Source organism: Rhodnius prolixus, unplaced genomic scaffold (assembly GCF_049639745.1).
Source record: "Rhodnius prolixus isolate KJV_2025 unplaced genomic scaffold, Rpr scaffold_7, whole genome shotgun sequence".
Lineage (NCBI taxonomy): Eukaryota > Metazoa > Arthropoda > Insecta > Hemiptera > Reduviidae > Rhodnius > Rhodnius prolixus.
In genome coordinates, this window is record NW_027411582.1 from 30,991,509 (window position 1) to 31,017,958 (window position 26,450).

At 35.3% G+C, this 26,450-nt stretch overlaps 2 protein-coding genes across 2 annotated transcripts in view; one reads left to right on the forward strand and one right to left on the reverse strand.

The window, feature by feature from the left end:
- LOC141447405 (prohormone-1-like) overlaps positions 1–26,450 on the reverse strand; it is a 151,813-nt gene that overhangs the window by 74,392 nt on the left and 50,971 nt on the right. The window lies entirely within an intron of this gene.
- On the forward strand, positions 5,142–5,750 carry LOC141446601 (uncharacterized). Its single transcript, XM_074113146.1, has one exon. The coding sequence runs from the start codon at positions 5,142–5,144 to the stop codon at positions 5,748–5,750; it is 609 nt and encodes a 202-aa protein (XP_073969247.1).

A 26,450-nucleotide genomic window follows, 5' to 3' on the forward strand; every position in this document is an offset into this window, starting at 1 on the left:
AACATAATAAACGTTTCAAGAAACCTACTTGGACTTTTTCTAATTGATCTAGATGCCTTAAACTCCAAACTGGTGCACAATAAAATAAACAATTCTTCACCAAAACTGCAGTATAATTCTGCAACAAGTGCAGCTGATACAATATGATGCATAGTATAAATACAAGAGTAGCCGTGAGGGGAGAATTCATCCTAGCAGTGAAACTACTAAACAAGAACTATTCTGTTCACACTATTATGCCCTGGCAATTAATTAAGATCGCCGTGGCCACCGGCGCTTAAACCTTGTCTTGTAGAGGATTTCCTGTTAGTGTAGCTTTTTGTTAGGGATACAAGAGGATTAGAAGGGTAATTGAAGCGTAGAATTTAACCATAACAGGATCTTGCAGCTTCTGAAACATTAGGGGGAACAAGTAGATCTTGGTGCTGTGGTAGAGTTTGACCCAAGTTAAGGGGCATTAGCAATTCGACGTAGGGTTTTTGATTGGAAGGATTGGATTCTATAGATATTGGAAGCTTTGGCTGAGCCCCAAAGTTCCATTCTGCATGTCCAGACAGGTTTTTAGTATCTTGGTCTAGATAAATCGTTTGTTGTTAATTTTTTTTTTTTTTTGGTTATTTAATTTGCAACTGTAATAAATTACAACGAGCAAAAGAGATGAGGGTAAGGAAATGGCGCAAATACACGTGCACGCATATATATGCACTTACATACACGTACGTGCACATGCATGAGCGCCAAAGAGGCGTGAGTGGAGTGAACGACGACCATCATAATGATGGAAGCCGTTAGTTCCCCCACGTTAGCAAGCTTACGCAGCAACCATCCTAGGAGATCGGCGTTGTGTCTTGAGATGGTCGCGTGGCCACCAGCCGCTTTAGTCTGCGCTGTGAAAGGAAGTGCTTGTAGTAGACATTTTGTGGTAACAGAGGGTTGTAATGACTGTGTCTGGATTTGGGTGGAGTTTTGTGTATCCGAGATTGGGGCTATTTCCAGAGACGAGAGGAATATTTAGATCAGAGTGTATAGTATGATTGGAGACGTAGAAGGGAGCGGTAACTATTGTTCTTAGAATTTTTGATTGTAGTTGTTTAATTAAAGTTCGGATCGTTTATCGAGTAGTCTAGAGAGAAGTTTGAATCGTCTGTTTAGTTCTTCCCCGTTTATGTCTAGTCTGTCGATTCCCAGGTTAGGCGTTTGTCCATGAAGAGTCCCTAGGTACTTACCACAATCTGTTGTTGGACTTATAAATTTCTAAATATTTATTTCTACCTTTTCTTGTCCCTAATAAGAGGTAGCAATGTAGCAATCGTGCAGTTTTTTTTGATTATGAGTACCAGTACGACACGTTTTGAGGCCCCTAAAAAAGTGTTTGAACAAAAGTGTAATAAAAATAATTTCTCTTACAGCGGTTTACGTATTTTCTTAAAAATTACAGTTCGTCTTAAAAAAGAAGTTCTTTTCAAGATTATAAATGTTCATTTTTTAAGAATTATTTTCTCGGGGTAGGAAGAACTACTACGCCTGATCATCCAGTAAGATAGTAAGCTATTTGGCTGGCTTACAAAGAACCAGGGGCGGTGGTTAATTCAAAGAATTCGAACGGAAGTATGGATTCAATTGTTAACAGGAAATATATGCAATCGTGCCAACTTATTTTTTATTTCGATTTTCCACCAGTTTTGAAATGCCACCTTAAAAAAAATATTTTTTTTTAAAGGTGCATACATGTGAGGGTCCATCAAAACTCAAAAACGAAAAAAAAATAATCTCAATTTCAAATTTAATATCTAATTTAGATAAATCCACGAAACCCCAATGGTTCGCTTTTAGAAAAACCTACCAAAAGTACCACTTCAGTGAATAGACCTTTCACTTTTCTTGAGTTTCCCTCAAAAAAAAAAAAAATTCCAAGAAAATAAGGGCACTTCTGGTGGGGGAAAAGAGGTGGTTTTCTTTTTACTTGCCTCTTATTTTTTTTTTTTTTTTTTTTTTTTTTTTGCGCATCAACAGCTGAGGTTATTAGCGCCCGGAGCTTTTTTCAGTGCACTGCCGGCCTCCGGACAGTGTTCCCTCGTTACAGACAACACTGTCCATCACCGGACAGTGAGCTGTAAGAAGCTCCTAGGAAGAGAAAATCTAAGGGTCAGCTGCTGGATTCGAACCCGGGACCTCCGCGTGGGAGTCCAGTATGCTAACCTCATAGCTAATCCCTTCCCTACTTGCCTCTTATTGTTTCATTTTCAATTAAACGGACGGAAGTATCACCTATCAATAAGAATTAAATATGGTACCAAAACTCTAAATTTGTTGAAACGGAAGTGCTATTTCATCGAACTAGATTTTGTCTATGAATAGACTTTTCAAGACTTTTTTTGTTTGTTTTGAAAATGGCTCTTTTCAGGTACACCAGATTTATTTTTATTTCATTTTATTGCTATTTGCTGCCATTTAAACTGAAAAATGCGTCAGCTTCCATATTAGCGTCGGTTTATAGACTTTTTACGCTTTAAATATTTTTAAATGCTACGTACTATACAGGGTGTTCAGCATAAGACTACGGTAACTTCGGGAGGCGATTCTGGGCATCATTTGCAACAAAAAATTCCATATAAACTATGGCTCGATTCGGCTCTGTTTTGTAGATATTTTTAATTTTATGTTTTTTCAAGGTACTACTACTTTTTAGCAATCACTTGTCTATATTTCTCAAACTATTGTAGCTGCAGCAATTTAAATTAGCTCATTAGAAAGAAGGTTAAATTTCCTTTTAAATAAGCTAATTTATATTTCAAAATAATAATATCAAGTATTTGACTTTGTGGCCCAAACATAAGAAATAGCAAGTTTCTAATTTTTTCCAAAAACTTTGACTTCATTTTTCTCAAAAACATTTTATATGAAAAAACCGTGCACTATTCATGAAAAACATCTACATACAATCACCTTTCGAAAGGTATACAATGTATTAGGGTTATTTTACAAACTGATGCAGAATTCTGTGATTAATTGCAAAAAAGTAGGCCCCAAAACAGCGTCGGCATTAAGAAAGGAATCCACCTACCATAAGAATATAACTGATCAGAAACATCAAATCGATCTTTATAGCTCCCCACAACCGCCTAGTTCCAAAAGTTTGTTGAGTAGTTTAAAAAATCTGTGTTTTATTTAAATTATTTAGCATATATGTGAATTAACTAAAGAATAGCACACAGATCTGAACTCGTTAAACGAAAATCCTTTCTTTTGGAATTGGTACCTAACACTCATTTAACATCATATTCATTTCTCTTCTTTTTATTTTATTTTATTATTTATAATGTAAATTATGTATTTTTGAATATAGTTCTTAAATAAATTAATTATTAAATTACACGTTTGCAAAAAATCGTACTGGATTTGATGTTTCTGATCAGTTATATTCTTATGGTAGGTGGATTCCTTTCATAATGCCGACGCTGTTTTGGGGCCTACTTTTTTGCAATTAATCACAGATTTCTGCATCAATTTTTAACATAACCCCAATTATTGTATACCTTTCGAAAGGTGATTGTATGTAGATGTTTCTCCTGAATAGTGCACGGTTTTTTCATATAAAATGTTTTTGAGAAAAATGAAGTCAAAGTTTTTGGAAAAAATTAGAAACTTGCTATTTCTTATGTTTGGGCCACAATTTGAAATACTTAATATTATTATTTTGAAATTCAAATTAGCTTATTTAAAAGGAAATTTAACCTTCTTTCTAATGAGCTAATTGAAATTGCTGTAGCTTTAATAGTTTGAGAAATATAGACAAGTGATTGCTAAAAAGTAGTAATACCTTGAAAAAAACATAAAATTAAAAATATCTACAAAACAGAGCCGAATCGAGCCATAGTTTATATGGAATTTTTTGTTGCAAATGATGCCCAGAATCGCCTCCCGAAGTTACCGTAGTCTTATGCTGAACACCCTGTATACTTAAATGACTATAATTAATTATACGTAAATGACTAAAAAATAATAACGCATTTTTTAACGCCAACTACGCGAATTCAGCCAGTTTTTTGTTTTTATAATTACAAATTTTGCTCCAGACATCCAACCATATTTTGTATACGCTACAAGTACAAAAAAAAATTATTCAAGACTGTTATATGACATTTAGTTTAGCGACTTCCTTTTTTAGCTGAAAAAAAATGTACTTTATAAAAAAGGTCCAGGGAATGTTAGGGTCAAAAAACGGTGCTCACCAAACTCGCAAGTGGAACGTTGCCTTTTTTACCCCCTTCACACATATATTTCCCTTCATTTTGTTCCTGGACGTTTTTTGCTCTCTAAATCTCCCTCTCTTTTACCTTTTTATTTATTTTTTTTTTGAATAAGTAATCTCATATATTAAACACATTCTTGTGAAATATATTATATTCCCTGGATATATTACATAATCCAAATGCCCTATCTTTTTCCAAATATTCTCGCCCTCTAAGCACTTTACTGCTTTTAGTTTTTTATTTATTGAGTTTTTATTGATTTTCTAAATTTAATTATATTTTTTATTTTTGTTTTTCTGTCTCTGTCTTTGTTATTGGCCTCTTGAGCTTAGCAAATTAGCCAATTAAATTCTTTTTTAGTCTTTTGATTACTAACAGAGTAATCCTGTTTTTTTTTTTTTTTTTTTTTTATGAGCTCAAAGATTTCTCAAAGATTCGGTTACGAATACCCTCAGTAGACTTTATGGGAGAGTATTGAAAAATAGAATTGAAAGAGAATATTCTGGGAAGTGCACAGAGGAGCAGGATGGTTTTCGAACAGGACGGTCCTGCGTGGATCATATTTTCTGCATAACCCAGCTGTTAGAGAAGAAAAGTGCTTGCAACCGAGAAGTTAACTTGGCTTTCATTGACTTACAGAAGGCATACGACACCGTTCCTTGGGTAAAACTCTGGGAGGCTCTGGGTAAAGCGGGCGTGAGCGATTATTTAATTCAAGCCGTACATAATATGTATAAGGAAGCGAGATGTTCGGTCAAAATTGGTAACTGCCTTTCTGAATCGTTCCCTATATCAAAAGGACTCAAACAAGGTTGCTGTGTTTCTCCCGTCCTCTTTAACATCTTTATCGATGTAGCCCTCTCTGATTGGAAGAGAAAATGTTCTAATATGGGAGTAAAAGTAGGAGAAGAAACCCTATACACGTTGCAGTTTGAGGACGATCAAATGCTTATAGCTGAAGATGAGGAGGACCTAACGTACATGTTGAGGAAGCTGCTTGCAGCGTACTCAGAATGGGGTTTAGAGGTCAACAAGTCCAAAACGCAGTATATGGTGGTAGGTGGATCTTCCCCTACGTCCCTGAATGTGGATGATTGGCAGCTGCATCCGTGTAGCGAGTTCAAGTACCTGGGTGCCTGGATATCTGCTACTGGGTCTTCAGAATTGGATATACAAAAGAAAATTGTAAAAGGAAAGCTAGCTATCCAATTATTGAACTCGGTACTTTGGAGTAAATCTATCCGCATGGAGATTAAAAAAAGGCTCTTCCACGTTTTCTTGGCAAATATAACCCTCTACGCGGCAGAAACTTGGAGCCTAACGAAGAAAATGGAGGATAGGCTATTGGCCTTAGAAATGGATTTCTGGAGAAGAAGCTGTGGGGTCTCCAAGATATGGCACGTGCCCAATCCGGAAATCCGAAGACGTGTTGGAATACAAAAAAACATTTTGTATTCAATTGAGAAAAACGGAAATGAAAATGGTACGGCCACGTGATGCGTATGAGTGGTGAGAGATGGCCTAGGAAGATGTTAGATTTCATTCCTAGTGAGAGGAGAAGGAAAGGCAGGCCTAGGAAAACTTGGATGGAGGGAATAACCGATGGAATGGCCTCTAGAGGCCTTCGGGAAGGGGAGTGGGAGGACAGGAAATCTTGGACTTTGGGCATTGAGGATCATCAGATGCAAGAATAGTGTTTAGGTTAGCAGGTACTTTCTTGGAACCCCCCAAACTAGACTTAAAAGAACAGAACTAAACAGACCGCTATCGACTACTTTAAAAGACTCTTAGACGAAAGATCAAAACTCTCTCTGGACAACAAAAGACTGATTTATACTTCTATTTTGAAAACCCATCTGGGAGCATGGAATAGAGCTGTGGGGGTTCAACCAAACGCATCAATCCTCCAAAGGATTCAATTCTCTTCAATCTAAAATACTTCGAACCACAGTAATTGCTCCGCTTTATGTCTCCCAACCTGGACTATGCACACTGACCTTAACATTCCTTTTGTCACACACTATACAGAAAACTCCACTTCAACCTGCAATCTCATATAAATCCTCTAGCTCCAAAATCTTCCTTCCTAGAACTCTTCCTGATAACCCGGGCAAGATGCCTTAAAAGAGACAGTGGCCTAGTGATCTCCTCTCTAGTGAAGAGAGTGACTAACCATATAATGTTTTGGAGTGTTATCACTGGTTAACTTCTCCACTCATTTACTTCTACTGTTCATTGTTATCATTGTTACTTATAGCGCTAACGCGCTGATTGTAGCACAAATAAACGTGAAAAAAAGCACGTAAAGGGCATCTAGTCGCTATCAGAGCCCTCCACAATCGTTCTCTTCCTTTATTATCGTTAGCACATTCCAGAATTAGGTGGTTGGCGTCTGCTATTACTCCAGAAGTACAGGAACACTGGTGAGATGTTTCCACCCCAATCCTGGGTAGATGGTGCGGCGAATAATTGTGATTAAACCGCATTCTAATGACTGTGCTAACAAACTTCCCATTGTTGTTCTTATATCTGAAAAACCAAGGTCTTTTGGGAATACTAGATTGTATGGCTGTGTATAATTGGGCCTTTTCCCGCCTTTGACAATTTGTATATCAGCTGCTATTCGGAACAGCACTCTGCTTTTGCATAATTTTTAATATCGGAGACTAAAATTGAGTATGAACATGTATGTTGTAAGGAGATCGCTTCCTTGGCTTTACGATCCACGATTTCATTTCCTCTCAGACCTGTGTAGCCCTTAATCCAGATTAAATGTACCGAATGGCCTTTTCTTAATTGGGAAGTTTCTAAGATTAAAGCGGGTCACATTATTTCCATAATTTTGTAGATTTTTGGACAACACTTTTGCTGTCAGTGAGAATTAAAACAAGGGATTGGTCTAATGAATCTACGTACTTTAAACCTTTTGATATACCTACTGCAAATAATTTGGCTGTGAATATGGAAGTGTTTTTATTTTTGAGTTGGTGAATTAACATCAAATAATTACCTGATATAGTTATTGATATTCACGTCCATATTTCTTGTAAGACCAAGTATTGTAACCAGGTAGACTTTTTTGGTTTTCTTTTGTTTTATATTTTCACCGTAAATAGTTTCACGGTTTCATGGTCCTTTGAGTACGTGTCTACTAATTTGGTCTGTCTGTACGTGAGTATTGTGGGCATAGCTTTTTTTTTTTATTACGTGACAAGGCTTACCCAAAATATTTTTTGAGAGAAAATAAAAAATTAACTACCATTAGAGTTCTTTTTTTATGTAACTTCTTAAAGATGGGGACCGAAAGGTTAAGAGGAGGCTTTCAAATCTAATAGGTATTGGGTTGTAGTTAACTGGGTTCAATTCCCGAGAATGCCTGTAAAAAGTGAAAAATTCCTTTAATAAAATGCTGACATCCGGTCAATAGTTTCGGCCATTTTGTTTTTTTATTTCCAACGCCCAAATAGGTTAGCCTACGTGTATTTAGTGCAGAGAAATTGCTCTAAGTCAAGGATGAGCAACACGCGGCCAGTCAAGCATTTCTAAAATTGAATTTATTTTATCGACTTTCTCCCATCAATATATTGTTATAGAATTAATTATAATAAAATGGTAGTAGGTACATACTGAACCGAAATATTTTTTTATGGCGAGTTACTTGTCGACGACGTTTTTAAACATGCAATACGAACGCGCCGCGTCTGCGCGATTTTTTTGTGACGAGATACACACTTGTCGGTGACTTGTTCAAACATGCAATACGGACGCGATGCGTTTCGTACGAAGTTTCGTAAATTATTAATAAGAGTTAATCTATGTGCGGCCCGCCAATAAAAATAAAAATTTAAATTGGCCCATTGATTAAAAAGGTTGCTCACCCCTGCTCTAAGTGATGTTCGCTTTGGCCTTAAAACGGTTTAAATAAGAAATATTATCGCAAAGCTGAATTCTTGTTAACAAGCGACCTTTTGACGCGGTTAAAATAAATGTTTTCAGCTACGGCCTAACTCTTATTAAAGTGACTAGTCTAATAATTAAACCCTTACACAAATGTTTAAGGCTCTTCCAAATTAGCTTGCTACAATTTTGGACCTATTATTAGGTCAATTTGCTTACACACTTCTGTTAACTTCTCTATGATAGTCTCATAGACAAGCCCTAGATGTTTTTAGGTATGTTATTTTTAATATATCGATTTATATATAATACATTAAGTATAACATACACAAAAAGCATCCAGATTACGGATATTTGAATCCAAGTGGCAAGATACAGATGATAGTTTAAATCGCCATCAGTTATACTATCAATTTAACCATTAAAGTGACGGGAAGCAATTATATTTAAATTATTTTTTTTTATTAGTTGGAAATACATGAACGTTGTTTTAATTATGGTATACATAAGTATACATGAAATACCAATCAATGATAGTGGCCGTAAATATTTGTTTTTATGATGTCATTGATTTTTCTAAGAGACTTCTTTTTATTTACTAATTCTAAAATCAATTTATTACAAATTATTACGCTTACTAAAAGTATTCTAATGTAGTCTTAATGTAGTCTTAATACTATTATAGTGCTATATGGAATTTTCCAAAATTTTTGAGAATAACATCAAAAATAGGATCGTCAAGTCAGTGTGTCTGAAACTTAGAGACCAAAATCTCTGAAGCGGAAGTGCCATTTCACTGAATGATTTTTCATTTTTTTTTTTAGCTTTACTCGAAAATTATTTGTAAAATTTTAAACTTAGTATTTATATTTTAAGCTCGTACGTCTCTTTTATTTGTGAGAATTTTTTTTATGAGATTTTTGAAAATTAATTCCTTTTCAAAAGTGGAGAATAAAAGTGAAAATCTAAATACATAGTATTCACCTTAAATAAGAAAACTCTCCCTCCTCTCTCCTTCCACAACACTTCTATACCAATCACTAACCAAGTACGATATCACGGACTACATCTTGACAAACCACTAACTTGGAACCCCTACACGAGACTCAAACGAATTGACCTCAATCTGAGGTATAAAATGTTGAAATGACTACTCGACAGACGATCAAAACTGGCCCTGACGAACAAACGAACACTTTATACCGCTCTACTTGCCCCAATATGGACGTACGGAATACAGCTCTACGGAAGCGCCAAAAAATCGAACATCAACCGACTTCAAAACCTTGCAGTCTAAAATTCTAAGAACAATAGTTAACGCTCCCTTCTACGTCTCCAATCATACTATACACTCTGATCTCAATATTCCTCTCGTTTCTGAAATAGTCCCAATCTCGGTACACAAAACTTCACTCAAATCTACACAGTCATTACAATCCTCTGATCCAACACTTCCTTCTAATTCTCAACGCAGACTAAAGCGGCGGTGGCCACGTAACCCTCTCAACATATAACGCCGACCTCCTAGGATGGTTGCTGTGTAAGCTTGCCAATCTGGCGAACTAACTGCTTCCATCACTGGATGGTCCATCGTTCACTCTACTCACGCCCTTGGCGCACATGCATGTGCGCGTATATGTATGGATATATATGTGCGTTCATGTATATTTATGCCATCCCTTATCTCTCACCTCTTTTGCTCATTGTACTGCATACAGTTGCAAAATAAATAAATTAAAAAAAAAAAAATCCTTTCGAAATTGATGAGTTAATTTTATTAATTACTAAGCAAATTAATTAAACACATGACGCAGCTTCCAAATAAGATTAAACACTGAGGAGCGATGCTCTATCTCTCTTTTAAGATAAATTCAATAAATTGATTAATTTTTCTCCTAAAAAAACAAGTTTATTTATGAGCCTAAAATTTTCAAGAGTGAACTTTTAAAGTAATCTTATAATAGAACATCTTACCACTTAACTGTCTCTTTCTACATCACTTACGTTACTGGCTCGCACTACTCCTTCTCATCTCTACACCAAAATGACGAATCTACTACTGAAAATGGCAGGAAGTCTGAAATCGGTTAGAAATACGTACACTAAACATGCGTATGCTACGACGGAAACAAATCAAATACATCTTTTTCTAATTTTTTTTAATAATGAATTTCCTGCCATTGTTAGAAAATGGCGCATAAATTACTGTTGGATTAGAAGTGAGCGATTTGGGAGGCTAAAACCGGAAGTTAAAGCCTCTCTTGATGTCAAATAACAAAATTTTGAAAAAGGAAATGTTTTAAACTTACAGTTTTATTGAAGTGAATACGTCTTTAAATTTGCTATCTTATGGAGGCAATCCAAAAAAACCTAATGATAACAAAAATCGGGCGGATACAGTTTGGCGTTATAGTTTCGAAACTATCGTCTACATCCAAAATTAAATTAGACCACTGGATAGCTAAAGGATCAAAGAATTCATTACGATAAGCGAGGACTGTGACTGTGGTGGAGGGGGAAGCGCCGCCATTTTGAGATCATTTTGCTGCGTATCGAGATTTGCAAATGGTATAACTTTTGACTCGGAGAAGCTACGATGTTCGTTTAAGTTTTAATCGTCAGCTGTCGTTACAATCTATCAATTGTATATATTATTATTATTGTGTTCTTTTTAAAGGTGCTCAACATCTAAGGTCCTTCGCACCTGACAATGTTGCTGTAAGACACTACACTAGCTCATTCTAAACTAAAACTATCATTCTAACAAAAAACACTCATGCATATAAATACATTCATCCAAATAAATACAATCACACACATTAAATCTAATCGCGATTTGTGATGGAGTACTTGATATTCCTCGCATCACATTAATAACCTAATCTAAGATAAAAACATATTTACATACTTTCATAATTAGAGACTAGCATAGTGTCGTATGAGACTACGAGGGGGTACCCAAAAAAAACCGGAATTATTTTTTAAAAGCTATTTATTTACAAATTTTTTACAGAACAACCTTATCCCCTTCAAAATACTCTCCATTACAACTAATACATTTGTCCCACCGGTGCTTCCACTGTTCGAAACGTTTTTTGTAGTCATCTTTAGAAATGGCTGACAGCTCCTTCTTCGTTTTTTTCTTGACCTCTTCAATGTTGTCAAATCGGTGACCTTTCATGCCCTTTTTCATGCGTGGAAATAAGAAAAAGTCGCACGGAGCCAGGTCAGGCGAGTAAGGTGCGTGGGGCAGCGGAACCATGCCATTTTTAGCCAAAAACTGTGTAACAGAGATGGCTGTGTGTGCAGGTGCATTGTCGTGGTGGAAGAACCAGTCTCCTGTTTGCCACAAATCGGGTCTTTTTTGGCGAACACTATTGCGCAATCTTTTCAAAACTTCCAAATACAAGGTTTGATTGACGGTCTGACCTGGGGGGACAAACTCTGAATGGACTACGCCTTTGGCATCAAAAAAGCAAATCAGCATTGTTTTGATGTTTGACTTGACTTGACGACATTTTTTTGGTCGGGGTGAAGATGACGTCTTCCATTGGCTCGACTGTTGCTTTGTTTCTGGGTCATAACCATAGCACCATGACTCATCACCAGTAATGACCTTTGACAGAAAGTCTGGATCAGTTTCAAACTGTTGTTTCAAAGCACGACATGTTTCAACTCGATGTTCTTTTTGATTGTCAGTCAGAACTCGAGGAACAAACTTGGCAGCAACCCTTTTCATCCCCAAATCTTCCGTTAAAATTCGCTGAACCGAGCTCCAAGATAACCCACTACTCTCTGACAGTTGATCAATTGTCTGTCGACGGTCTGTGAACACCAGCTCTCGAATTTTTTCAACATTTCCGTCGATTCGGGCAGTTGATGGACGTCCAGAACGAGGTTTGTCAACAATCGACATGTCGCCATTTTTAAACCGAGTAAACCACTCGTATACTTGAGTTTTTCCCATAGCGTCATCTTTGTAAGCTGTTTTCAACATTAAAACACATTCAGCAGCATTTTTGCCGAGTAGAAAACAAAATTTCAGAGCTGCACGTTGTTCACTTAAACTTGCCATTATAAAAAACGAAAAAAGAACAAAACAGCGCTGGTAAAAACAATCACTGCAGATGAACAGGACAAGCCAGGCAGACAACACAGGCAGGACTGAACTGGCAAGGAATCGCGCTATACACGTCTAGCGGCAGAAATGCGTACTACATAAGCTCCATGCGCGGCAACGCAATTCCGGTTATTTTTGGGTACCCCCTCGTATATAAATCTATATCTTTAAGGTATTGCAAGGCTTTCCTTGCATTGTCTTCATTATCGTCCAGGATCTCTTTCATGCTATTACCCATGTTTAACTTCCGCCTAGCCCATGTATATCTGGTACATTCTACGAAAATATGATGGACGGATAGTATTACATTGCAGGTTCCACATATGGGTTGCTGCTCACCTCTAAAGATATAGCCATGGGTTAACATCGTATGGCCTATTCTTAGTCTTGCAAGTATGACTTCTTCGTGGCGGGACTGTCTACTTGAAGTCATCCATTTCAATGGTGTGGATTTAATATTTCTCAGCTTATTCATTAATGGAAGTGTTTCCCATTCCCGTTTCCATAGCAATAAGGCTTGGGTGCGCAGATAGATTGTATATAAAACATTAGTGTAAAATAGTGACTGTGAATGTAATAAGGTGTTAGAATAAAAAAAAATATTATCAAAAATATATAATGTCGGCCAATACGATCATTTAAGGTTGGAAAGGGCTTCTCAAGAACAATCGAATGGTAATACTGAAACACCATATGACCGAGTCAAGCCGGGAACGTAAAAGAATGAATGCGGCCGAGCGGATCAACGACGGTGTCAGTACTTCTGCAGCTGGGGCCGGTTGAAATTATGCAAGTGGATGATGAAATCGCTTCTACATCGACAACGGACTGTAACGGGCATAGCTTGTGTTCGATCGTCGATTATGAAGACACATTGGGCAGCAGCTAGTGCACGTTTCACTACGACGTTTGTCAACAATCCATTCGGACATAAGTGTGATGTGTGTGATCGTCTATGGTTTCTGCGCTCATTGAAGCTAACAAAAGAAAAACACTTACCGCTGCTTAATAATATACTATTATTATTATATTACAAAAAATATAACCCGTTACGTAAACGTATTCACTTTTACTAAAACGTTTTTTACAGCGGATATTATTTGTACTAGTAATTTAGACTACAGCTGTTTCTAAAAATAATTTAATCCTTAAAAAACGGGGTAGAAGAAGTGGAAAAAAGATAGATTTTTAGTAAACATGGCTAGAGCCTAAGTCCGGTAATTTATTGACGAGCCCGTTTTTATTATACCATTAATAAATGACCGTTGTAAATTTTATTCCAGAGTAGGATAATAATCCCGTATGGTTTTTTTTAATATCTGTATAAAGAAATGAAAAACATTCCATTTATAACCCAGTTTAATTTAAACATTAATTTTTAGAATACGCTTTATTTAACAACCTGTTGCCACCTATCTCTTTTAATTTAATTATAACTCCTTTTAAAATGTTGCTGACTCATAAAACAAAAAACAAAAATTCACAGTTAAAAAAGAACTTAATGACTTACATTGAAAATACGAGGGTCGTTTGAAAAGTCCGTGCAAAGTCAGAGAGATAGCACCACTGGCGCGTATGGAGGTTATGTTTAGTTAGTAGCATCTCTTGGAAGAACACACACCAAGTTTCAGCCAGATCGGTCTATTTCTTTGTGTTTGGCATTCGTTTGAATCGAGGAAGTCGAGTGATTTTAAAAAAATGGACGAAAAAGAATTTCGTGTGTTGATTAAACACTACTTTATGAAAGGCCAAACGCCTCAGGAGACTAAAGAGAAGCTTGATAAACATTATGGTGACTCTGCACCTTCGATTAGAACAGTTTATAAGTGGTTTCAAAATTTTCGGAGTGGCCATATCAGGGCACAAGTGACGCTGAACGTTCTGGACGCCCTGTTGAGTTTACTACTCCAGAAATCATTGATAAAATCCATGATACGGTGATGGATGACAGAAGAGTGGAAGGTGCGTGAGATTGCTAGTGCTGTGGGGCATCTCGAATGAACGGTTACATAATATTTTGCATCAACATTTGGACATGACAAAGCTATCCGCAAGATGTGGTGCCGCGATTGCTCACGTTTGACCAAAAACGAAATCGTGTGAAGTGTTGCAAGGACGGTTTGCAGCTGTTCCAGAAGAATCCGCAGGACTTTAAGCGTCGTTTCGTCACTGTGCATGAAACATGGATACATCACTACACTCCTGAGACCAAAGAACAATCTAAACAAAATGGGTTACCAAGGGGGAAAATCTGCGCCAAAAAAAGGGCGAAGACCGTTCCTTCGGCCGTAAAGATTATGGCGACTGTCTTTTGGGATTCGCAAGGAATAATCCTCATCGACTATCTGGAAAAGGGTAAAACTATTACAGGTGCATATTATTCATCGTTATTGGACCGTTTGAAAAACCGAGCTGCAAGAAAAACGCCCACGATTGGCCCACAAAAAAAGTCCTTTTCCATCACGACAACGCACCAGCTCACACCTCAGCAGTTGTGGGTCGCAAAATTAATGGAAATAGGGTTCCAACTCGTTTCACATTCCCCCTATTCTCAAGACTTGGCTCCCTCGGACTACTATTTGTTCCCTAATATGAAGAAATGGCTGGCGGGAAAAAGATTTTATTCAAACGAGGAGGTGATTGCAGAAACGAATGGCTATTTTTCAGACTTGGACAAATCCTATTATTCGGAAGGGATCAACAAACTAGAGCAGCGTTGGACGAAGTGTATAAGCCTAAAAGGAGACTATGTTGAAAAATAAAAAAGGTTTACCCCAAAAAATTAAGTAGTTTTTATTTTTGCACGGACTTTTCAAACGACCCTCGTAAGTTCTTGAAGTCCAACAATTTTTGCTGTTCCCTTCCGGTTGGTGGATTTATTGGCACTACGATGCGGTTTTGACTTATTTCCGGAATCGCTAATTAAAATTTCCAAATTCAATTATTTGAAATTATCAGAACTTTTTCTGTTTTATTTAATTTATGATACAATTTTCTCTTCAAAGTAAACCACGAACATACATACATAATGTATAAATGTGTGAATGATTGAATTTTTAAGTGCTCTTGATTACAAATACGAAGTAATCAACATAATGTAAAAATTATATAATTTAATATTGTCCGGAATGTAAAAAAGAATTTAAATTTATTTAATTTTATTTTCAAATTCAATTAAATTTTAAATTAATTAGGCCCAAATTATTAAATTTCGTTCTCTTCAAAAATGTATTCATTATTTTGTGAAAATAAATATATTTATTTATTTTTAAGATTTTTAACCCTCAAACCACAAGATGCGGGTCGGCTCCGACCCGAGGAGAAAATATATTTCCATTGTTCCCCCCACAATTAAATCTTAGCGATTAGACTCGGTATACCCTTTCTGTGAGTCCTTAGGAAGAGACCACACTGTTTCCGCCGATTCGGTATGTGTCACTCCGCTCTCTAGGTTCTTATTTTTGTCAGTAAGTCAGATTCTAGGTCGGATCCGACCCGACCTTGGTATTAACGTTATAACTTGTTCGTCCTGTACAAGTGGTACGAAAATGAAGAAAGTTACTCTGGAGATGCACGTTCGACGTTTCTAAAGAAACTTGCATTTTCCTTGACGCAACCTCTTGTAGGAAAAAGACTGAAAGACGAGCGTTTTCCAAAGGAATTACTCCTTACGATTGGAAAATATGTCCTACTTATTCCCACTGATAATGGCGAACAATCAAATGATTTTTTTTCCCCTTAACAATGTGATAATTTTGTTACCACACCACTACTTTACTTTAATTTTCATTCAAGCTTTTTGTAAACTGTTTTGTTTTTATGGAGACAAAGTTCCTTTTTCAAGTTCATTTCTTCATGTATTAGTCTATTCTAAGTTAATTGTGCCATAAAATTATACAATTTATTAAAAAAATTATACATTTTATATAGAAATAAATGTGTTATTTTGAGTTATATTTGAGTTTTTCACTGTAAGTAAGAAAATATAGTATCGGGTCGGATCCGACCCTAACTTAGTGTTCGTGTCAGGAAAATTTATCTTGTGGTTTGAGGGTTAAATTAGAAAAGGTAACCAACCAGAGATGGGCACTGATTAAAAATACAATTTAATCATAAATTTAATTGATTCTTTAAATTTCAATCAGAATTTAATCGGCTAGATTAATCGTACTTGTAAAACATATGACAATTAAATAGTGAACTAAATTTCAAATTTAATACGTCGATCAAATTGACTCACTGTATTACTTCTCAACTAATGGTTTAGACCACGTTTTGGCGAGGCCACCTTTTCTCAGTATCTCCACCGAAATCTCTACGTATTAATTTTTACAGTCTTGGGCTTCACAAGCATTATCTTGGGCACTAAACCTATATAGCTCCTCTCTTACACTCACATTTAACCGTGTTTGGTGACTCACTAGACTTACATAGGACTATCTTGTACTCACAATTTAGGAGGGGTTAAATAAGGTTTTTTCTAAATTACCATTTCAGACATTTTAAGATTTTATTAGTTCTTAAAGTATTTGATTATTAAATTTCTAACAAAACTTCCAAGAAGAAAGCAAATCAAAACACTGGAAGTGCAGTTTTAAAGAAAGGCTTTTCCTGTAATTTACTAGGAATTTGCCAAACGGATTCATTTGAAGCTGATCTAATGGCGTAGTGCTTAAGCTTAAATTAAGCAGTTTGGCATGTAGTCTTTTCTCCATTAATAGTTTTGTTCAAAGGGAATGTGTCGCATTCTATAGACATTACTATTATATTCATCTATTTTTCCATGAAACTTTTTGGATTACTAAGCCCTGCAATGCGATAAAAAATTATTTGGGCTCTTTTAATCTAAAAAGTCTCATTAAATGAATTTGAATTGGAAAATTTCACTTTTCCCAGTGTATAAATATTGTATTTTGCAGGAATTTTTCTCCATTTTTGAAAAGTCCCATTCCCTTCCACAAAAAAACGATGATTTATTTGTTAAGTAAGCTTTGAAATTCGAGAAACCCTTGTTTTTGCCTTATTTTGCTCAAAAATGTCTTTTTTATTGATTTTGAATGTCGAAATTTCATTTTTATCATTTATAAAATACATGAATCTGTCGGAAATTCCCTCAGCTTCAAAATGCATGCATTGGTTTTGCAAAAAACTGTATTGTTTTTCCATTTATTAGGCTTAACAATGCAAAAAAAAAGCCGTTTTTTGACCTAAAAAATTAAAAACAAAAAAATCCGCAACGTAAACCGTTTTGGTTTTCAGTGGATTTTGGTTAGTTTTGACCCAAATAATAAGGAGAAAGAAAAATTTTTCATGTTGGTGAACTTTTCAATTAAAATCGTTCTACGCGAACCGTGATATAGGTTACACTCATATTTATCCAAGCTGGTGACTCACTAGATCTATATAGGTTTACCTTACACTCACTTTTAACTATGTTGGTCACTCACTAAATCCATATAGTAGGTCAACCTTACACTCACATTTAACCATCTTAGCGATTCACAAGACTTATATAGGACCACCTAGGCGCCACGGTAGCCGAGCGGGTTAAGAGGCGAGACCTGCAAAGCAAATATGCATTGTGGTACTGGGTTCGATTCCCGGTCTTGGCCTTGGATTTTATATTTAATGGTTAAATGAGAAATAGTAAAGTACGTTTGCTATTCGCCTCCGTCCACGACACCTAGGGTGCGTTCCACTAAGCGACCACAACGACCACGCTCATGACCGCGGTTTTGGCCGTTCCACTTGCTTGCGAGCGTTGCGATCGAAAACCCAAGTGGAACGGACTGTGGGCTTTTTAACCGTTCATGTAAACATTACAAATGGCGGCCTCGAAAATAAGTTAGAAGCTTGAAGAGGTTGTTTTTTAATTTTAACCCCGTTTATAAGCAGTTATAATAAACTAACATTTTAGTGGAGTATTTAAAAAATTTACGTTTAAATAAAATTAAAATGTCTTTTGTGGCAACAGTTGGATATTTATTAATGCAACGTAATATGTAATGTTCTTTATCTAGTTCCGATGAAGAGTGGAATGTAATTTTACAAAATCGCAATGATGAAAAGCGAAAACTTAGGCCACGTATTAATAGCTATATCAGAGTAATTGATCTTTATTCAGATGAAGAATTTAAAAGTTATTTCAGGTAAATGATTTTGTGTTATTCAGTGATTTAGTATGTAAAGGGATAAGTAATTATTTATTTATTTATTTTTTGTAGACTTTCGAGAAACACATTCTATTATTTACATGAAATAATACTTTCATTTACATGAGATAATTTTTTCGGTCGCCATATTTTGTTTTAAAAATTGCGCCATATTTCTGAACGCCCACTTCGACCCAGCTCTATAGATGGGGCGTTGTGGGCTTCGCGTGAGCGAAAATAGTGACGTCACTAGTGACGTTTTCGCCACGACCACAACGACCGCGGTCGCCAAGTGGAACGCCTGAAGGTATGTTTTGGTCGTTGTGGTCGCTTAGTGGAACGCACCCCTAGTAAATGGTAGTTGGACGTTAAGCCCCGCCTGAAAAAATAGGCGATTACTTTACTTTACTTAATAGGACCACCTTACACTCACATTTAACAATGTTGATGACGCACTAGACCTAATTTCCTTTTAATTTTCTCAAATTTCCCTACGATTTATCGCCTATCAAGTTATTTACATCAAGCACATGAAGATCAATAACTTTTATATTATTGATTTTACGTGGGATATTTGTGAGGAATGAAATATAGAATTGAACATGACTAAATTGGGAATTAAATTAGAACCACTTAAAGCTTAGCAGTTCTCTCCAGATTTTTAAACTTTTAAATTGTGAAGAATTTTTGTAAATTAATTTAAATTATTCACGTTTACTTTATTGGTTACAATTTAACAGTATGCAAGCTAATACACTACACTCCATAATGTAGCTCAAAGTGTTATCATGTTCACTGAAAATAACTCTTTATTAACAGATTATGTTATTGAGACTAGAATACAAACTTCTCAATTAATACATTTTCTCATCAAAATTTGTTGAAATTTAATTAAATTGTCTTGTAATTAGTGTTAAAACAGTTTTTCATTTGGATTAATTTGGGTAAAATAACAAGGAAACTTTTATTACAATTGTTTGGGATTGTTGGTACTTTTCGGGATCGATATAATTTGAGAAAAAATAAATAGAATTCTAATAGACTGGTCTACATACTCGTATTCTTCACTTTATCTGGGATTAAGTTTTATGAGCATGGTTAACTTACACTTGTACTTGGTTTGAGAGGGGTCTTCGAAATATGTTTTTTTAAAAAATTGTTTGTGTTCCCTCCAAAAGTAAAAGAAAGACTCACGTGTCTTTCAGGCGCGAACACACACGTGACATTCTTTTCATCCCCATTTATGTTTGGAAAAACAATTAGAAACTTTATAGTTTGTTTTATTGTGCTGGATATCTTTGATTTTTATCCCTCTTAACATGTTTATTGTTTATTATCCCTGACCGGTTTCGGAGTTTCATCCACCATCAGTGGTGTAGATTAGATCAGTTTGATGTGGAGATTTCGACTTCACTTCCGTTACCATCTCGCACTAGATTTAGTCTGACTGAATGAGGGAGGTTTACATTTTCAACAGTTCAACTTATCACGCTGTTCACCCCCTCCCCCCAATTTTGACGGAAAAATCGCTAAAATTTATTAAGTCAAATGGCACGACCGGAAATCAATCCGAACGCAATGTTTTCTCTTTCTTGTATTGCAAAAAAAAGAAGAAAAAAATCAAATACAGAATTTTGATTTACGAGTATTATTTCTTTACAAGAAAACGTCTTTGTTTTATAACCACTACCTGTGATAACTGATTGCTCCATGCAGGAGACTCCTTCGCGTAGATCATGAGTTCGAGTTCTGGCTATCCTTGGATATATTTTTTTCCCCCCCGAAGAGACGTCTTGTATAAAGAGAACTCTGTTCCGGAAGCTGATATTTCTCACACCATTAGTAAAAGCTCCGGGATTTTACGACTTTAGTTGTTGACAATTCTTAATTAAAATATACAGGGTGACCAAAGTTATATGCTCCACCCACTTTTTTTTAAACTGCGGGAAATTTCGAAAAAATAAAAAACAAGTATTTAATCATTTTTAGTCTAGTTTATTTTCAGTGATTGACCCATTTTTTTAAACCCCTGTATCTCGAGATAAAGCATCCAACTTTGTTTTTTCAAATAGAACGTTATATTTTTTTGGCATATTTTTATAGTATTTGAGCTCCTAAAAAACCCCAAAAAAATGTTTTGAAATCGGTTGGGTTTTTCAAAAGTTATGGTAATTTAAAATATCAAAAACAAATTTCAGTTTATTGTCGTAAATTACGTTATTTTTTTTTATAGAATCTGTTCAAACTGAGCACAATCAACGGATAGACAAGCCAAAACTCTGGACTCCCACGCTTTGCTTGTAGCAGCACTTATGGTGGCGAAGTCAATATCTAGGCAGGCTAGAGTTATTCGATGTTTCAGGCCATCGACTGAAGCCATGGGATTAAGGTTACTGTACACTTTATTTTTTAGATATCCCCACAAAAAATAGTCCATTCGGGTTAAGTCCAGAGATCTAGGTGGTCATTGGATGGGACAATGAGTCCCTAAGCACTTTTCAGGGAAATTTCTGTCCAGGTAACCTCGAACATCTCTCGCATTATGTGCCGGGCAACCATCTTGTTGAAAATACATATCTAGCCGACGTTGTAGATGCAACATCTTCAAGCAGAACTGGCAAAATGTCTCCTAAAAAAAAGTTAGATACCTTGCACCAGTTAAGTTCTCTCTGTAGAAGTATGGGGCCGATTAGTTGATTTCCTAAAACTCCACACCAAACGTTTGTAGAAAAAACAACTTGAACGTCGAATAACTTTAGCCTGCCTAGATCTTGACTTCGCTACCATAAGTGCTGCTACAAGCAAAGCGTGGGAGTCCAGAGTTTTGGCTTGCCTATCCGTTGATTGTGCCCAGTTTGAACAGATTCTTTAAAAAAAAATGACGTAATTTTGACAATAAACTGAAATTTGTTTTTCATATTTTATATTACCATAACTTTTGAAAAACCTAACCGATTTCAAAAATGTTTTTTTTAGGAGCTCAAATACTATAAAAATATGCCAAAAAAAATATAACGTTCCATTTGAAAAAACGAAGTTGGATGCTGTATCTCGAGATACAGGAGTTTAAAAAAATAGGTCAGGCACTAAAAATAAACTAGACTAAAAATGATTAAATACGTGTTATTTATTTTTTTCGACATTACCCGCCGTTTAAACAAAAAGTGGGTGGAGCATGTAACCATGGTTACCCTGTATATTTGAATTTATTTAATAATAATTATTGATTCCTTTTATTGAAAAATGAAAAACATATTTTCATATTCTGAAAATTTTTGAAAATAATCTCTCATGACTCAGTGCTACTAAATTTGATAAATACTAAATTGTTTTTATTTAAAAAAAATTAACCGGATATCTCGCCAAAACGACTAGAAACTTAAATACTATATTTTATAATCATTATTGGGCCATATTCAAGTTAAAGGTTGAAAATAACCATATTTGTCTGTATAAGATAGAAATTTAATTATCTCTGGAGTGTTTATGGCTAAGTTAATTGGTCCAAACTATGCCTTATCTCGCAATTACCTACATTAGCTCTCTTTTTCTGTCTACCTCAACGTTTTTTCAATGTTTACTTAGTTAGATAGTGCAAACTAATTCAACAATAATTAGAATTTCTACTGTCATTGTAATAATATTATTTTAGGGAATTTTATTTCTGTATTTTGTTGAATTTCCTAACATTAAGCTGTTATGTAAGGTACCATATTGGGATATGGTATCTTAAAATATCTATAAGATGGAGCAAGGGTAACAAATATTTGGTCCAAAAAGCAGATTTGGATAAACATTGGTCCACACGGGAAGCACGACAGTCCGGATAGATTATTTTGTAGTTTACTAGAGTATCGCCAAAGGGTTTTATTTGACCTTTATTTTTGTAGGGCTACAAGTTTGGTTTGACATTTAATCTAGAAAGCTAGGAGTGCAAAGGAAAGCTGTGACATCACGAGGGGTTCTGTAGGAAGCTGTGACGTCACATCTTTTTTTTTCTATTATCCCTTGTATTGTATTCGAGCAGATTTTTTCGCAAAGAGCTCAATTTAATTAAATAATAAGTTATTACTTTTATTGGTAACAATTTTCTGGGATAATAGCTAACTATAATTTGAAAAGATATACAGGGTGATCCATTTAAAACGCACCAATCGGTAATAACTTTTTAGGAAAGCGGAATTTCGAAAAAAAACCCACGAAGTAAACTATATGTTTTTTTTGGGTCTAGTTTTAAAATTTTCTACCCCCGATGCTGTATCTTTATTTTTGGCGGAGTTACGGCCAAAAACCTGATTGGGGTTTCATAAGGACCACTGGTTTTGACAATGATTGTAAAAACTACATAAAAAAAACTGTGGAAAATGACGTTAACCCCGTTTCGATATCCCTAATATTTTTCGAGATATTTAAGATCAAAGTTACAATTTTCTATATTCCTGATCAGTTTTCAATATTAATTTTCCACCAGAAATACACGTTTTAGGAGGTCCTCTGACTACAAAAAATGATATTTGTGACGCAAAGTAAAATAATAATAATAATTGAAGATTTTAAAAGATGTAGTGACATGTAATGGTTGTAGGTGAATCAGGATAAATTTGTTTTATCGTCAAATAAAAGCAACCATCACATCTTTTTAATGTACGCCTTATGCAAGTGTGGGAGATCCCCAGTTCGAATCCCGCGTATGCAGTCATTCTTATTACTTAAAAAATCATAATTTTGTTTTATAAAATATAGTCACGCGCGGGATTCAAACTTGAGATCTCCCACTTACAAAAACCAGCTCTTGACCACTAGACCAAAACCCGCCCATCCCTGGCAAGATATTCTTACCGTAATCATAGGTCAAGAAGTCTTGCACACTGGGTGCATTAAACTGATGTGATAGTTGCTTTAATTTGAAGATAAAACAAATTTATCCTGACTCACCCATAACCATTACATTACACTACATCTTTTAAAATCTTCAATTACTATTATTTTTTTACTTTGCGTCACAAATAACATTTTTTGTAGTCAGAGGACCTCCCAAAACGTGTATTTCTGGTGGAAAATTAATGTTGAAAACCGTTCACGAGTTGATAAAATAGTAATTTTGATCTTAAATATCTCGACTAATATTAGGAGTATCGAAACGGGGTCAACGTCATTTTTCACAATTTTTTATGTAGTTTTTACAATCATTGTCAAAACCAGTGGTCCTTATGAAATCTCAATTGGGTTTTTGGCCGTAATTCCGCCAAAAATAAAGATACAGTATTGGAGGTGGAAAATTTGAACACTAGACTAAAAAAAACATATAGTTTAATTCGTGGGTTTTTTCGAAATTCCGCTTTCCTAAAAAGTTATTTGCGATTGGTGCGTTTTAAATGGATCACTCTGTATACCTACTTCATATTTTAAATTTGACTGTGGCGTAGTCATGTGTTAAATTGTTTAATTACAATTTTATTAACTGCTTGAAATTTAAGCCGACAGACACATTGATAAATACCCACCGTAAATCCTTTCATTCTCTATAGATACTAAAGAATTAAATATGTCCTTGTCTCACTTTCTCTTCTGTAGCTACAAGTTTCTCTATCCTTTTTCATTGCAAATGATATTTTTGTTGCATCCCATTCTTGTCCAGTAAATTTCTTTTATAAGTAATATAAAGTAATGCCTATTTTTACGGGCATGCTTTATGTCAAAGTACCAAATTAGGTGTCATAAACGGAACCGACTTTCAAACATACTTTACCGTAAAGTTCTCATATTAACACATTAAATTAAGTCTAAAGCCTAGACCAGGGGAATCGAACCCACTAAACCAACAATACATCTTAGCATTGCGGGTCTAGCCTATAACCGCCTAACATACTTTACTATTTTCTCATATTAACCATTAAATAAAATGCACAAGGGTAGACCTGCAATAGAACCCACTAAACCAACAATACACATTAGCTTTGCGGGTCTAGCCTATCTATAACCGCCTAACGTACTTTACTATAAATTTCTCATATTAATCATTAAATAAAATCTAAAGCCTAGACCGGGGGCATCGAACCCACTAAGCCAGTGGTCGGCAAAGTGCGGCTCCAGAGCCGCATGTGGCTCTTTGGCTCCTTAAGTGCGGCTCTGGCACAAATATCCACGGAAGGCGCAATAATATTTTCTTTAAAAAAAACTTGGTAAGAAAAAAATTACATCTTATTTTGATAAATTAAAATTCTTCTATAAATCGAGAACATGTATATTTCTTTGTTTAAGTTAAAAGATAGATAGGTAATTAAAATTTTATATTGTTGTAAAAATACGTAACGAACATCGAGTTTAATTTTATTAGTTTTCGTAAACGTAAACACAAACCATGTACAAGCTACCGGCTGAAATTGTTCGTATGTTATAGCAGGTTTCAGGAATTTAAAAACAGCAGAGCAACTTTAGCATTTGTCAAAAATCCTCTTAATGGCTACGATAACCGAGTTGAAATTTTCTCCTTTTGAAATTGACATTGGTAGCTTTAAAATAAAATTGCTGGATTTAAGAAACAAGGAGATATGGCTCTCTAAATTCGAAGGTCTTTGTGTTGAATTGGAAATATTGGTGAAGAAAAAATGTGATCTTAGTTCACAACACAAGTGGTCTGCTTTGAATGACCTGGAGAAGGAAGACATGATCATTTTCAACGTTTGGAATAGTATTCCTGACTCTTACGATCAGCTGAAAAAGCTCGCGTTTGCTGTTTTTTCCCTTTTCGGTTCTACATATATATGCGAACAATCTTTTTCAAGCACGAACATTATCAAGAGTAAACTAAGAAGTCGTCTTATTGATCAGAACTTGGAATCATGCCTAAAATTAAAAACAACAACATACAAACCTGACTTACTCAAACTTTCCAAGGAGATGCAAGCACATTGTTCGCATTAATAAATATTTATTAAGTATGAAATTTAGTATTATTTAGTGTACTACTTATTTAGTGTAATAAAAGTTTACTAAGTAAGCAGATTTGGCTCCCAATTTTTTTTTAAATTGTTGTAATGTTCATATTTGGCTCTTTGGCTAATAAGTTTGCCGACCACTGGACTAGGCCAACAATACATCTTAGCTTTGCGGGCCTTTCTTTAAACACTCGGCTATCGTGACGCATACCAATGTATTAGAAGATGCAGTTATCTTTTTTTCTTTTTTTTTTAAATTGCGGAGACATTCTAGAACCTTTGCTTTATTCAATATTCATGGCAAACATCCCAAACAAATCCAAAGGCTAGCTCTTCATGTAATACATCTACTGCGATCTCCTTTCTCTCTGGTCCTAATACCCTAGGCCATTACAGAAACATCTGGTTACCACATGTTTCCTCATGGTAATTTCTATGCAGGCTAAGAATTTAATACAGTCCGGCATTATTAGAGAATATGGAAGACCGTGCTCAGTTGTTTGAATTCTAATAGAGTCATTGCTGTAACAGACGGTATTTTTCTTTAAAAAGAAAACTTCAGTAGAATATTTGAATAGATTTCATTTTCAAATAGAGTAGTCTTTTATAATAAGACAATTTTACTCGCCTGAGGCACGCATTTTCTATTTAAATATTGTAATTTAAGATAAAAAATAAAATTAAAAAAATAAACTCCAGGAATAGAATCTCCCAGAATATTTTGAACTACTTCCTTTGTACCTAAAACTTTTGTTGCATACGTAAGAGTTTTTCTGCGATAGTCGGCTTTTCGTCATCGGCCACCTTAAGACGATTGTCTATCTTGATGATGACGTTTGAAAGAAGTCAAAAAATTAAGAAGTGTGACTGTTAAGAAATTACTGTGGCTATAAACAATTTCTCTTCTTATAGAGACTTCCTGAAAAAGAAAGAGGCGTCGTGGACAATTGAACTAAGGATTCGAATAAGAATAAGGAATTTGAAAATAATTTTTGGGGAAGTTCTAGTAGCATGGCGAGGCGTAGTTTTTTAAACTGGAACTAAATATGTTTTTTCATCTCCCTTATTAATTAATGATTTCCCGCAAGAG